The sequence below is a fragment of the Beta vulgaris genome, chromosome 8, assembly GCF_026745355.1.
Source record: "Beta vulgaris subsp. vulgaris cultivar EL10 chromosome 8, EL10.2, whole genome shotgun sequence".
Lineage (NCBI taxonomy): Eukaryota > Viridiplantae > Streptophyta > Magnoliopsida > Caryophyllales > Amaranthaceae > Beta > Beta vulgaris.
Genome location: NC_079209.1, coordinates 51,157,652 through 51,173,468, shown reverse-complemented (window position 1 = coordinate 51,173,468; position 15,817 = coordinate 51,157,652). Strand labels below are relative to the sequence as shown.

Genomic DNA, 15,817 nt, shown 5'->3' with positions numbered 1-15,817 from the left:
GGTAGATAGATAATCAGCAAAACGATGATACCAAGCACGGGGGGCCTACTTGAGGCCATAAAGAGATTTTTTTAGTAAACAGACATGATCAGGATAAGCAGCATCCTTATACCCCAATGGTTGATACATATACACTATCTCCTTTAAATCTCCATGAAGAAATGCATTCTTCACATCTAACTAATTAATGGACCACTGTTTAGATAAAGCTAAAGCTGAGAACAGTGCGAATGGTTGCCGGTTTAACAACCGGACTAAATGTCTCACCACAATCCACGCCAACATGTTGAGTTTTGCCATCACCTACAAGACGGGCTTTATGCCGCTCAAAAGAACCGTCAGATTTTTCCTTATGAGCAAAAATCCACATAGAACGAATCACATTAACACCAGGGGGGCGGGGTACTAACTCCCAAGTCTTATTTTCAATAAGAGCATTATTATACTCTGCATCCATAGCTAGTTTCCAGTTAGGGTCACGCAAAGCCGATACCGAGTTACGGGGTAATGGGGACCTTATGGTGGTGGAACATAGAGAGAAATGATGTTTGGGCTTGAACACGCCCCGTTGACTACGGGTGACAGGGCCATGGGATGGTGGGGGATCTGTGGGAGTAGGTGAGGTAGGAGGTGTGACGTTGGGCTGGACCGAAACTGGGCCTGCAGTAGGTATATTAGTGGCGGGCAGGCTAGGAGAAATCTGAGAAGAGGGAGAATGGAGATTTGGGCCAGCTGGTGAGGTGGACCGCGGCCCAGTGACCGCTTGAGAAGAAGCGGGTAAAGACACGGGGCCTGGGCCAGGGACATTAGAAGGAGAGGGATTAGGTGGGTTTAATAAGGGGGTTGTATGAGGAGCAGATGGCGTGGCCATCATGGGGTGGGCAGGAGGGTTAGATTGTTGGGCCATGTGATGAATGACATAAGGGGACAAGCCTGCATCCAAGAGTTCATAAGAAGAAGAGGTAGGCGTATGAAGTGATGAGAAGGGAAATTGTGTTTCATCATATATGACATGGCGACTTATGATGATTTTTCGTGAGGAAAGATCATAACATTTATAACCCCTATGATTAGAAGGATACCCGAAAAATACACATGGTGTAGAACGGGGTTGTAGTTTATGAACTGTGGTGGAAGGGAAAAGAGGATAGCATAAGCACCCAAAAACCCGGAGATGAGAGTAGAGAGGATCCCTGTTGTGGAGAATTTTAAGTGGAGATTGGTAGTTTAATAGTTTGCTTGGGAGAATGTTGAGAAGATAAGTGGCCATGGCCAAAGCATGATGCCAAAAAGATGGAGGTAATGAGGCATGAATCATGAGAGTGCGGATTATATTGTTAATGATAAGAATTTTCCGTTCAGCTTTGCCATTTTGAGATGAAGTATGAGGACAAGAAAACCGAAATGAAATACCATTAGTCTTACAAAAATCCCGAAACGGGCCATTATCAAATTCTCTACTATTGTCACATTGGATATTTTTAATTTCCCGTTCCAATTGAGTATGAATGGAAGCTCTAAATTGTAGGAATGTGGAAAAAACTTCGGATTTTTTAGAGATAGGAAAAGTCCACAAGTAATTTGTGAAATCATCTAACAAAACCAGATAATATCGATGGCCCAAAGAACTTACAACAGGAGAAGTCCACAAATCACTATGAATAATATCAAATGGTAACATGGTGCAAGAATTTGATGCAACAAATGGTAGTTTAATGTGTTTCCCAAGAGGACAAGAATTGCAAATATGAGAACTGCGGGAAGAAGTACAAGCAATAACATTATTATTCTGAAGACAAGACAAAATAGAAGGTCCTGGATGACCAAGACGCTCATGCCAAAGAGAAGGGGCTAAGGCCGCAAAAGTTGAGGTAGTAGCATTATTCATAGTTGAGGAAAGGGGATAAAGGTCGCCCTGACTGTCACACCTCATTAGACGCACTCCCGTCTGATAATCCTTCACAGAAAACCCAAAAGGATCAAATTCAACAGAAATAGAGTTATCAGTGGTAAATTTTCGAACGGAAACTAAGTTTTTGATTAATTTAGGAGCATGAAGGACATTTTTTAAAGCTAAAAGGGGGTTTGGGGATGACAAGGTATTATGACCGTAACCAAGAATCGGAATTGATTGACCATTACCAACTAGGATACCACGAGAATTACTCAACTGAAAATAAGAAGAGAGGTTGCCTTGCTCGGAAGTCATGTGAGACGTTGCCCCTATGTCCATGTACCAATTTGCATCGGGAGGTGAGAGTCCTAGAGTGTACATGGCAGCTTCAATATCGATTGCGGTGGGCTGTCCAGAGTCGGCCACATAGGCCTGGGGCCTTGTACCCAAAACTCCTGGGCCTGGATGATTGGCAGGAGGTCTTGGAAATATGCTGGGCCTAGCCCACTGCCCAGCCGTGGCAGTTGGATATGGGCAGGGAGGGTAAGCCCAATGCCAAGGCCACGCATGGCTTGGCCCTCCCCACGGCAGCTGATGTACCTGCTGGAACCCGGATGGTGGACGCTGACCACCACCCCCACGACGGCCACCGTAGCCACCACCGGAGCTACGGCCACCGCCTGGACCGCCAGAGCGGCCACCACCACCACCAGATTTTTTACCCTCACCATGAGATCGATTTGTGTTCTTTTTCCCATTATTATTATTATAAGAAGGAGATGAAAAATTAGAATTTTCATCCATGTCCGGAGAGGCAGCCACCATAGCAGTAGTGGAGCCGGTGGTGGTACTTTTAGCAAACTCGGCCTCCTCTAAAATTAGCATTGATCGTGCTTGATAAAACAAGGGAAAAGGAGAAGTTTGACGAATTAACGTACCAACAGTAGAGTATGCCGGAGTGAGGCCGGAAACAAGTTGAAGAACAAGACGATCATTTGACACAGAAGACCCCACGTTTTTTAGTTGATCGGATAATTCTTTGATACGTTGGCAATATGCCGATACGGTTGAGAAATCCTCCATAGAAAGATGAGAAAATTCCTGTTCGAGGGCCACAGCACGATAATTTTTGTTGTCTTGGAATATATCACGAAGACGGTTCCAAGCATCCATGGCGGTGGCGTCCGGTTCAAGGATGGTGTGAAGTAAATCAGTAGATATTGTAGAATAGATCCAGTGAAGTACAGTGGCGTCAAGAGTAGCCCATAGCTCCGTTTCTTCCTCGGTAAGGACCTTGTCCGAAGCGGTTTTAGGAGGAAGGATGTGGTGGAGGACACGGTGGGAGCGGGCATGAACCTTAAACAACTCCGCCCATGTGGCATATTGGGCGTTTTCCATTTCAAGGAGAATAGGGATATTATTTTTGATATTGGAAACGGCAAGAGTGGGATGAAAAGTCGAAGATGACTTGGAGCCGGCCATGGTTGACGGCAAGAAGATGAAACACGGCGGAAGACATGTAGAGGAGAGAGAGATAAAGAAGAGAAATCTTTTATTAGTGGCTAACTGATACCATGAAAGCATGTAATCCCTTGGATTATTCTTATTATCATAATTAGTTTATATACATCACATTAGGAGTCAATTTAGGCTATACATAAGAAAACTAACATATAGTTACCTAAAGACAAGGATTACAAGCTAACCTAGAATATTCACAGAATATTTACATTATTATTCTAACACTAACACCGGCCGACTGTATATAAAAAATGCAATCTAAGTCGTTATCACTTACCTTGCTATCCACGAGACGACATTTCTTTTAATGGAAGGTCCGTTTCCTTCATTACCTGTAAGTAAATATGCGGGAATCTAAAACTAAGTCATATAAGAAAAAGTGTTTACTTAGTTAATCAGTTAGCTAACAAGCATACTTTTACTTGTTAAAAGAAGTTAGCTGGCTAACTTAGTAGTATTAAAATAACAAAATTGTTCTTTAGTATACACTTGCAAAATTTCACTTATAAATTATCATCAAGTTAATTAGATTAGATAGTACTGAAGCAACCCAAAACAAACTTTCAAAGTAATTAAGCTGCGTGCAAAATGGAAGTTTCATTGCTTTTTTTGGCACTCTTCATCTTTTCCCTCTCCATTACATTAAAACTTCTTAAGAAAAAAACACCAACAAATTTACCACCAGGACCTCCAAAGTTACCTTTAATTGGTAACCTCCACCAATTAGCATGGAAAGCAACCATCCCCCACCGCTGCCTCGCCGAGCTAGCGAGAGTTTACGGCCCTATCATGCACCTTCGCCTAGGGGAAATCTCCACCGTTGTCATATCATCGGCGGAGTTGGCGAAGGAGGTGATGAAGACTCATGACGCTGTTTTTGTTAATAGGCCACCACTTATGGTGGCAAAAGAGTTTTTCTATGACTCTACGGACATTGCTTTGGCTCCTTACGGTGAATACTGGCGGCAAGTGCGGAAGATCTCGGTGCTTGAGCTGTTTACGGCGAAGAGGGTGGAGTCGTTTCGGCCGATCAGAGAAGAAGAGGTGGCGAATCTCATGGAGTTGCTGAAGTTGGAGGAAGGGTCCGTGGTTAACCTTAGCAAGAAACTCTTTGGCCTCACGTTCAACATCATATCTAGGTAACTTGTGTTTCAAACTTTGTTTAAACAAATATATTGATTATTGTAGGACAATTAGTCTTAAATTTTGAACATAACAAGGTTATTAATAATTGGTAATTTGGAGTGATAATAAGTCTAGATGGCTTCGTACATATCTTAAAATCATGAGAAAGCTAGGGTCTTAACATCCAACCATTAATCTACACTTATGTTAATTATAACCTCCATTACATATGAATATATGATGTGTCGACTCACACTCCATGTATTTCACGCTCAAGCCTTACATGATATGCCATCCAAATACATCCGATCTCATGGTTTAAGGCACGTCGTTTAATCTAGTGTAGGATTTAAATACATATCTCTATTATATAAGGAAAGAGGAGGGGGACACCAAAAATGGTATTTTCTTTTATACCCTTAAGTAATAAAATATAAATTCATCATCTTTTATCGTCATTGATTTATTAGCTTTCAGAAAACAGAAGAAAAATATACAATGAACTTTATGACATCATCATTGATTTATTGGCTTTCAGAAAACAAAAAAAAAATATAAAATGAACTTTATGAATAATTTTTCGTATATATTAGTATGCAATTGACTTTTTTATTTGTTTTCGCACGCATTGCATGCATATAGGACTATCTCTATTATATAAGGCAACATATGGGGGACACCGAAAAACAGAAAAAGGAATAAAAGAAAAAAAAATAGAGGATAACTAACTGCTTCATTTGAATGAAAAAAGGGGGGAAAAGGATAACTAACTGTTTCATTTGAATGAAAAGAGGGGGAAAATAGGACATTTAAACTGATCATCAATTTTTTTGAGAAAACAAAATGTAAAGGCAGTTTTTCTACCCAATTAATTTTATTTTCTACTTCATTTGTTATCACACGTTATCGCACGCATTGCGTGCATATAAGACTAGTTTCGTAAGATTTAACTAACTAAGTTAGATGATATCTAATCAATCAGTGTGGGAGAGGCGAGGATATCTTCATGTTGGGAGTATTCTATGCCAACAAAAGTCATAATTACCAATTAATTAGTGTGATCAATAATTGATTGTCTGTTCCACCACAACACTACCGGTTTTGAATACCGTTAACTATGCGTATCTATCATGCACCCGTCTCAAATCTATACAAATATATTAAAAGGCATGCGAAAGGAAGCTTACGTACCACATAAACTCTCCTTACGTTTCTAATGCAAATGTTTTATGTCTATGTGTACTCCTCACTTTTAAAAAAATGTGTAAGTACAAGGTATCGAACACGTGACCTTTGAAATGAAAAGTAAGAGCTTAACCATCAATGCACTATGACATTATTGTCTAACTAGGTTTTGACCTGGCCGTGCAAAATGCACAAAAAAATTTTTATTTATAAATTTATGACTTTATGATGTTTATCCCAAAATCATGGGGTGAATATTAGATCGTGATTTAAACTTTTTATAATCATATCGTTTATGAGGAATATTTTAAAACTGACTTATAACCCGTGCTATGACTGATGTAATTAATATTATCGTGCGGCATTGACTGAAAAAGTCTTTGCTCTATCCATTGCTTCACATTGAGGACCAAATAAAATCACAATTCGCTCCGTTATTGGGATTCAATCATGCAACCACTTCTTTTCCCACTTTCGGTCGTCCCTACTTTCCACAATCCCTCTCACTCCCACTCTTTTGTTGTTTTGAGATCTCGTGATCTTTATCGCAAATAAAATTTCAAACCCTAATGCTGGTAACTCTTGATATGGCTAACTGAACCCGTACAAATTACAAACCATAAATGAAGATTTAAAACATAGCTAGAATTATTATATTTAATTGAACCTTTCTCCTGAATTTGGGCAATATCATATTTAAATAAAATGGAGATTTATTCAAAAAAATTGCTACATTCGATCAATTGAATCTTATGTTATTAAAGAAAAAATTTCCCGTTCAATTCCAGATTTGTTCGAAAAAAGTTATACAAAAAGTTTGACCACAGATTCATCGAACACATACATTTGATATCTTCGAAAATGGAGAAAAAATGAATTTTATTGTGTTTTTATCCATTAACGTTGGATGTGTGAGATTCAGATGTTATCTACATAAGTTTTTTATATGAAGATGATGATGCAATTTCTAGATGTTCAAATTAAGATGGAAAAAGATAGAATTTTTATGGTAGTGAAAAGTGAGAGTTCTAAGCAAGGGTTTATTATAGTTTGGAACTTTATTAGCAAACTTTGATTTTGTTAAGATTATATTCGGCTTTTAGATAGAAGTAAGATTCTATGCACCTCTATTAGAATTTAAAGCTTGCAAATTTCATACTATTTGACCCATTTTTTTATTTATTTTGGAAGTAAAATATAGAATAAATTGTATTGTCAATTATTTGTTACATGCAAATTCACCCTTTTTTTCATTTTTATTGTGAGTTTGTGATTAGCTCACTGCACCAGTCATAATACTTGTTCCAAATGAACGGTAATATATAGAAATAAAAATCAATTTATATGTGGAAATATATTATATGATATTTTATCTTTTCTTTGAGATGAACACCTAGAAATTATGAGCTCTCAAATTTCATATGTATGGTAATATTATTTTTTTAGTTGTGATTCGGTTGTTGTGAATAAACTGAACAAATGAAGTATATGACTTATAAACTTGACAAAGATACAACTACACTAAAATTATGGACAATAAATTTCACATAAGTTCTATATGTAATTTTAACTTTAACCTTACTTATAGAGATGTTCATTTACCAGTTAAGATAGCATATTCCTAGCGGACTTTAAATACTGTGATGTGATATTTTGTAATAATGAAAGGGTCCCATTGTTATTATCTAAACTTTAAGACATCTCATGCTTGTTGTTACAATTAGGCTACCCTCCTTTAAGTTTTACAAACCTCATGAGCCAAGTAAAAGTTAACTTTTATTAAGACTTTGTTATCTTTCTTTATCTATTTGTATATTGCTAATCCGTTTTTTAGTTGGTAGTTTAATATTAGGTGTTAGTACATAAGATGTTTAGACTTTTGTGCAAGTGTTAGTACATAAATGTTTATTCTTTTTGCAAGCTAAGTGTTAGTACATAAGATGTTTATTCTTTTATGCAAGCTAAGTGTTAATACATAAGATGTTTATTTTTTGTGTATACATGAGGTGCTAATATACATTATTTTGATTTTATCGTGGATCGTGTTTTGTATTGCTAATCACATTGTAACTCACTAATAATTATCATCGTTTTATGGGATACACCGTATCTTTGTAATATGACGCCACGATTTTATAGTTTGCAATGAACTTATAATTTTGATGGTATGGATATGTGGTCAATGATCTTATAATTTGAACTTTTTAAAAAAAAAAACCTATAATACAACTTATTGTATGATTCAAACGTCCCTTGGTAAACTTTAAGTTTAATATTATAATCTGTTATGACTTTTGTTTTAATTGGGTTTAAGAAGAGAGTACAACATGTTCATTTAAATAGTTGTAATACCTTAAGTAGTACCTAAAATATCAGCTTCTTGCTATAAATTTATTTCTTAATTAGTGCCAAAATATATGATTAGTAACTCAAATACCGAATTTAGGGGATATGAATTTTTAATTAGTTTCTAAAATACCGTATTTAGGGGATATGATTTTTTTAATTTGTGCCTAAAATGTCGGATTAGGAGATATTTTTTTTGGCAGTTTTATGATGCATAAGTAATTACTAATTAATAGCAATCGATTCCTAAAATTTAGTTGATTTATATTCCATAACAGAGAACTTTCTTAAATAGTTTTTCAATTATATGCCGAAAAAAGTAATGCATAACAGAAATATTTAGAGACAAATACACGTGGCAAAAAAATTATAAAAGATATTACAAAGGATTGACACATCAACAATTCAATTTGCTCTTGACACATAAGCAAATCCTTATTGCTTTATAGTATTATATAGATAGATAGATATTTCAAATAAAATATGATGAAATCTTGTAATAATTATAATTAACTAAAAAGACTTAAACAAGTATATACATCTCTAACACTCTTATTACGTAACTTACAAGAGACCATCGATATCATATTACGTGAATTTTTTTCAATTTCTTGATGGATAAAAACTACGAAATATAGCAAAATAAATTATGAAATTTAAAAAATAATTACATATTTGTTTATTGTAACTGACCGGAGGCATCTCCCAGGCAAAAAAACCTAATATTACATTAAAAAAATGTAAAAGGCTGAATTCAACCTAAATAACGTATGATGCGCCTCGCTTACTTTTTTTTTATTATTATTATTATTTCCCTCAAGTTAATCATCATATGTCAAAGCCATTATATTGCTCCATTCATCCTCGCTAGTTGCTAATTACAGTTTGATATTTGCTAATTGGTATAATTGTCCAATCTGAAAGTTTGCTAAAAAATTGATTAGAATTGAAAAAATTTAGGAAAGATTAGGTGTTAAATTGGAAATTACCTCTTAACAAAGAAAAGAAAAGGCAAGACAATTGTTTAAAATAGGTAAGAGTAAAAAAAAAATTAGTAAGAGTCTCACACGAAAGTTATACTACCAAAAAATTGTTGTTTGGATCCTCTAGAGTTGTAAAATAACTCTACAAGGTAGAGTTTGAGCAATATCAGCCATTGAATAAAAAATCAATGGCTCATATATTCTCTTTCCAAAATCCCCCCCTATTTTATCTCATCAAAATCCACCCATAAATCTTTCCCTTCCACCAATATGAGCCCTTGATTTTAAAATGTATGGCTCAGATACAACTCTACCTTGTAGAGTTTCATAAAACTCTAGAGGATCCGGACTCAAAAAATTGTGTAGGCTAATATTACATCCTACTTCTTCCGTTTCGTTTTAAATACAATAAATTAATATTATATGTGAGATATAAAATATTTTTTTGTTACATTTAAAATGAAACGGATGAAGTATATCTTTCTGATTGATCCTTTTCTTTTTTATCAATAGTTTCTTTTTAATTAACTCATTTTTGTTTAATATTTTTAACATGCTGCGTATTACGCCATTTGTGCAACCATATCCATATTAAATGTACTTTTTAATTACCTTTTCTTCTTTTATGTTATTCCTCACCATCACATATTTCATGTTTCTACCAACGATGTCTTGTCCTAGTGGTTAAGATTAAGGTGTTGTGAACGATAAGTCACAAGTTCGAATCCCCCTTTCCCTTCTTTGTACTTTGTGTACCGCCTTCGTGGCTCATATGGATAAAAAAAAAAACATATTTCATGTTTCTAATTAATTCCTTGGTTATGTTAAGACACAGAAAATGCGTCGACCAATCTGTAACAGATATTGTGTTAAAAGATCTTTCATATTTTTTTGGGTAATATGAAATATATGTGGTTAACCTAACCAGTAACCACCAAAAACATCAGGTTAGCGTTGAGTAGGAAAGGCAAAGACCAAGAAGAATTTCAAGCTCTTACAGTAGCTGCGTCACAGGCTGCTGCTGGTTTCTCTATTGCAGACGTATATCCTTCGGCGAAATTGCTTCATTCAATAAGTGGGATGAAGAAAAAATTCAAAGAGCTTGTTAAAGAAGCCAATAGGATACTTGATCCTATAATTGATGAACACAAGTTTAAGAAGAAAGATGCTAAAGACCATGAAGATTTGGTGGATGTTCTTCTTAAGTTTCACAAGGACAACGTCAAAGATCCTAACGACTTCTTTTTGACTACAGATAATATCAAGGCAGTTGTATTGGTAAGTACAGATAAACCATTAGCACCAGGGTCGTAGTTGCGGGTGTGCAAAGAGCCCCTCCGCACAGGGCCCCAGTTCAAATTTTTTTAATTTTATTTGAAAGCGCCTAATTTGAAAAAGATCATGCTTTGTATAAACAGCAAACACTACACATCTTCATCTCCGAACTCCATAATTCACGCTATCTCTATCATCTTCCTCAATCTCTTTCACAAAAATTCAACTTTCCATATCTTTGACTTTAGTATTGCCATCAATACTTTCTCCTAATTATCAATAATAAATCAATCCATCAATTAGTACTGATTCTCTCTACTCTTTATGAAAAATTGTGGTCCTTTTTTCTCATTGAGGGAAAGAAAGGGTCCAATTTCCGTTATAAAATAGAGCCCCATAAAAATCTAAGACGGCCCTGATTAGCACATTAATTAATGTAATAACAATGAATCTCATTGTGGCTTATGTAGGAGCTTTTTGGTGCCGGAAGTGAGACCTCCTCGACGGTAATAGAATGGACAATGTCTGAACTACTAAAGAACCCAAAAGCAATGGAGAAGGCACAAGTAGAGGTGCGGCGAATATATCAAGGACAATCAATAGTTGATGAGACAAAACTACACGAGCTCACTTACTTGAAACTAGTAATTAAAGAAACATTGCGACTGCATCCTCCACTGCCTCTTTTAGCCCCTAGAGAATCTAGGGAGAGATGTCAAGTTCATGTTTATGACATACCTTTTGAAACTCGAGTCCTTATTAATGCATGGGCTATCGGAAGAGATCCTAAATATTGGTCGGAGCCTGAAAGATTCAATCCAGAAAGATTTGAAGATTGTACGATAGACTACAAAGGAACTAATTTTGAGCTAATTCCATTTGGTGCAGGGAGAAGAATGTGCCCTGGTATAGCACTTGGTATAGCAAATATTGAGCTCCCATTAGCTATGTTACTATACCATTTTGATTGGAAACTACCTCCTGTTATTGAAAGACCTGAAGATTTAGACATGGATGAATCTTTTGGCATATCAATAAGAAGGAAAAATGAATTGCATGTAATTCCTACTTTAAAATGAGATCTTTGTAACGAACATGCTGAATATTTCATAATGAAGTAAAATTCCACCGTTTAAGTTAGCTCATAGATGGATTGACACCTTCATTTTCATACTTCATCGGTTCTTTTTCAGTTGTAACGTTTTTCTCATTTGGAAGTTTCATAATAATTGCAATGTTTCTTATTTGATAATATATTCTCTCTATCTATCTCCTATTATATGAGTCCTAATTTTTTATCTATCTTTATCTCTCTGCTCTTCACATGAGTTTCTTAAAAAATGTATAAATGATGTATGTTACAATAATATAGAACAGAGGAATCATATAACATTTTTCGGTCACAAAGGTTAAAACAACAATAATTATTAATGTGCAACATTTACAGTCATATATACTATCACAAAATAATTTGAATAAAGAACGTTAATAACTACTCCTATCATGATTTCTTTAAAAAAAAAAAAATCTTGTCATGAATTAGGATAATATATTATTTTTATATTATAATTAATGACAATTACTCCCTTCGTTCTTCTAATCCCTCCCCCCCCTTTCCGTTTACATATGTTCTTTTAATAAGTTTTTTCCTCTTTTGCTTCATTTCTTATTTGGTAAAGTTTTGTTCTCGGTTCACACTACTTTATTCACTTGCTGGAACCTACATAACTCTACGCTCATATTCTCTCTCCTATTCAAATAAACAAATGAAAAAGAACCCACTTACACACTCTCTATCTTCCTTAACTTGGTATTTGTAGCTACAGTAAATGTGAAGAATTCAGAAGCTAAGAATGGAGGGAATATATAAGAACATGTGACTATTAAGTAGTTGTTTAGTTAGAAAAAGGAGGAACCGGAAAATATGACCTATGCGCCTCTTCACTCCTTTTTTTTCTCTCTTCTCACTCCTCTCCCACAAAACCCTAATTTTCAACCTAGGGGCTATCACCACCCTTTTAGGCAGTGGTAAGTAGGGCTGGCAATGGGTCGGGTTGGGTCAAGATCAGGTTGGGTTGGCGGGTTGAGAACCCCTTGACCCAACCTGACCTGTTAACTTAAACGGGTTGAAATTTACAACCCAACCCAACCTTATGATAAACGGGTCAACCTTCAGGTCGACCCGTTTAATTTTTTTTCGTGTTTTTTCAAGAAAAAAAAATTTAAAAACAACATAATTTATTTGTAAATAACAATAGGCACCAAAATAAAATTAAGTCATTATAACCATATGATAATATTGTTGAAAATCAATATAACTTTTGTTCAAAATCAACACAAAATGTTAAGCCTAATTTTTTTGGGCTGAAATCTGAATTGAGTTAGGGATTTTTTTAGCTTGTTTTTTCATAAATGGGTTAGGTGGGTCAAAATCAGGTTGGAATTTTCAACCTGACCCAACCCATTTAATTAAACGGGTTGGGTCAAGTCGACCCATTTAATTAAACGGGTTCAAAATTTTGACCCAACCCATTATTAATGGGTTTGGTTCGGGTCGGGTTGGCGGGTTGGGTAATATTTTGCCAGCTCTAGTGGTAAGCCCCCTTTTCTCCTTTTGTTACAATTCTTTTATGTTTATGTTTCTAATAAATTTCAGTCTCTCTCTAATGGAGAGTTTTTCTACCTATATATTGGATTATATCTACCCATATATTGGGTTTTATCTCTCTCCATGTGAGAGTTTGGAGACTTTATTTTTGGATTTTTGTGTTATTCGAGATGTTGATTTGTTGATCAAAATTTATGCGGAATTGCAACAGATGTCAAGACTTCATTTACAATCACTTGAATTAAATCCAGTTCTACTTCGAAACTACAAAATATCGACAGACTCCCTTGCATGCAAAAGGCTGCATCAGACAGCGATGTGAAAGACGAGTGTTTTCAGAAGTGTTAGATCTACTCAACGATCGTGGTTTTGTCATATTAGAATTATATTTATTTCATTTTGATATGTATTTGTTTAGAAACTATTTCAATTGTAGATGTCGTATGACTTTGAATCAATGAATTAATGTTAATTTTTTTCTAAAAAGTAGTTGTTCAGTTCAATATGGGAAGTTATAAATTTATAGGAAGCTCCAATATCAAGAAAATTCTATATTATGGGAAGTACAAAAGGTTATTAGATTGGGGGTGAGAAGTAAAAATTCTCATAGGAAATTTCATTTATCTAGAGAGGATTAGGTAAGTTAATTCTCTCATTTTTTAGGAGGTATGACTTCCTATATAATGAAATATTTATTTCAATCAGACAGCTCTAAAGTTTTCTATTCCTATGAATTTTCAATTTCCATGGTTTTTCAAATCAAACTAAACAAGAACTAAGTGTTCTATCTATAGTTAATTAAAATAGTAGCAGAGCCAAAATTTTAGTTTGATAGGAGTGTTAATTATGAGTTTTGAGACTAATAATTTAGGAGTGCAGTATCAACATTTAAGTGAAGTTCGCTATTTTCTAATGGCTCAATCAAAACTAGACAAGAGAAATTTTACTTATTTGTGGATTTCAAGTATCAGACCTTATCTCAATGTAAATCCTTCACTGATCTAAAGTTGCCTGGCTACAATAATAGCCGTGTTATCAACTTATTATACTATATGTGAACCAGGCAAATAAACAAAGGAACAATCCTTTTAATAAAGGAGACATATTTATGTGGAAATCTCTATCTTTGTTTTTTCATATGTAGGAAAGTAGATGGAAAGCTAAACCACAAAGTTACCATCAAAGTTTCGTATGTTGAAGGGGAAAAAGCTGGCAAAAATTATTGTTTTTCAGGGTATCACAATTTTTGTCTACTAATCCCAGTAAGGTTTAGCTCATTTAAAAAGGCTTGTTAATTTTTTAAAAAGGTTTTGGATTGAAATCTTGCTAAGTGTAGTGTGCAGTGTGTAGTGTGTAGTGTGTAGTGTGTGTGATATCATTATCTTTGTTAGGGAGGTAAAAAAAACAGGCCTGACTCACTGGTCCACCAACATCCGATTTGTTCTAATATGACATAAGTAGGTCTCCAAAACGATCCATTTTCACTTATACCCGAACATATTAAAACTCAACCCAATCTATTATTGATATATTCAAATTTAATTCAAACCTAGTTACATCCGTCAATCAAAATCCAATATGCTATCCGAACCAAAGTCAATTCGAACCCAAGTAGACCTAAGCATTTATACCCAACTCATTATAAGTCCGCCCGTTGTTAACTTGACCATGTCAATACATGCAACCCATTACCAACTCAACATTATTAATCAAATATGTTTAGCTCATAACTTTAGTTAATGTTCTTATAAATACTTCTATATAAGATTAAGTAAAAAAATTAAATTGTTATAAATAGAATCATTGGATGTATTTTGATAATATGATTATAGTCAACGTCAGTGGAGCTTATTAACTTATTCATTACTTGTGTATTTCTCGCGTTGTTACATAGATGTGTGTGTGCCGACCCAAACTTCAATCAATATCGATAATGACTAGAAATCGACAGACCCAAACATATAATAGATCATTCTAACTCCACTGGATTCCGACTTGAGCCGACCTAAGTCCGACAGAACACGATTTGAGCTGACTTTAGTCCATCCGGATCCAACTTAATCCGCACAAACCTATTTAGAACCAACTTATGTCTACCAAAAACTGATTAGAGCCGACCCGAAATGGTCTGACCAGTACCTAGCCCACACAAGAGTATATGTTGGTGGCCTAGATTCGACCTAAGTGGCTCCGACCCAACCAATACCCGATTCGAGAAAAGGTTTGATCTGATATATACGAACTGCACAAACACATCCGACCTAGCTCAGGCCAACCAAACCCACCCGGTAACCAAAATTGACTCTCCTAAACTGTTTCCCCTATTCCTTAGCAATCGACCTACAAATACAATATTAATTAGAGTCATTCTCCCTTAGACCTTAGTACCTACTCCTTACCATTTATGATATATACATGTGTAACACCCTCAAATTTCTGTCTTGTTGAAGAATATATTTTAACATAAAACACTTGAGAAACTTGAGAGTATTACTGCTACGTGATAATGTTAAAGGCTAAAACTACTAACTATTAATTTAACAATGTAGAGGAAATATAGAATTAACTTAACTTTATTAATATCAACTTTATTGTTGCTACTATGACAAAGAAAATTATAAAAATAAAAAATACTAAACTAAATTATGTATCATTCCTGACTAGCCCCCTCATCGAAGTATGCATCAAATCAACCTGCAAATTTTGCTCACTAAAAAGAGTCATCACCAGGGACAAAGCCATAAAACAAACAAAATGTGTGTCAGTAAAATACAGAGTACATGTATATGCGGAATTTATTTATTTTTTGACGCCAAAAACACCCAAATTTATTAATCAAGCAAGTCAGCAGCTACAACATCCCCTACATCCGTAGGGACT

At 35.1% G+C, this 15,817-nt stretch overlaps 1 protein-coding gene across 1 annotated transcript; it reads left to right on the top strand.

The window, feature by feature from the left end:
• The first annotated feature begins 3,973 nt into the window (after window positions 1-3,973).
• Window positions 3,974-11,537, top strand: LOC104901679 (desmethyl-deoxy-podophyllotoxin synthase-like). The gene is made up of 3 exons (XM_010689276.3): window positions 3,974-4,554; window positions 10,002-10,332; window positions 10,800-11,537. Exons 1-3 carry the CDS (start codon window positions 4,004-4,006, stop codon window positions 11,406-11,408), a joined length of 1,491 nt encoding a protein of 496 aa, XP_010687578.2. The 5' UTR covers window positions 3,974-4,003; the 3' UTR covers window positions 11,409-11,537.
• Window positions 11,538-15,817: the final 4,280 nt, after the last annotated feature.

Excerpts from the sequence above, each read along its gene's own strand:
- LOC104901679 (XM_010689276.3), top strand. The coding sequence starts at position 4,004 with ATGGAAGTTTCATTGCTTTTTTTGGCACTCTTCATCTTTTCCCTCTCC. Across the intron at positions 4,555-10,001 it reads ACGTTCAACATCATATCTAG|GTTAGCGTTGAGTAGGAAAG; the intron begins GTAACTTGTGTT and ends CAAAAACATCAG. Across the intron at positions 10,333-10,799 it reads ATATCAAGGCAGTTGTATTG|GAGCTTTTTGGTGCCGGAAG; the intron begins GTAAGTACAGAT and ends TGGCTTATGTAG.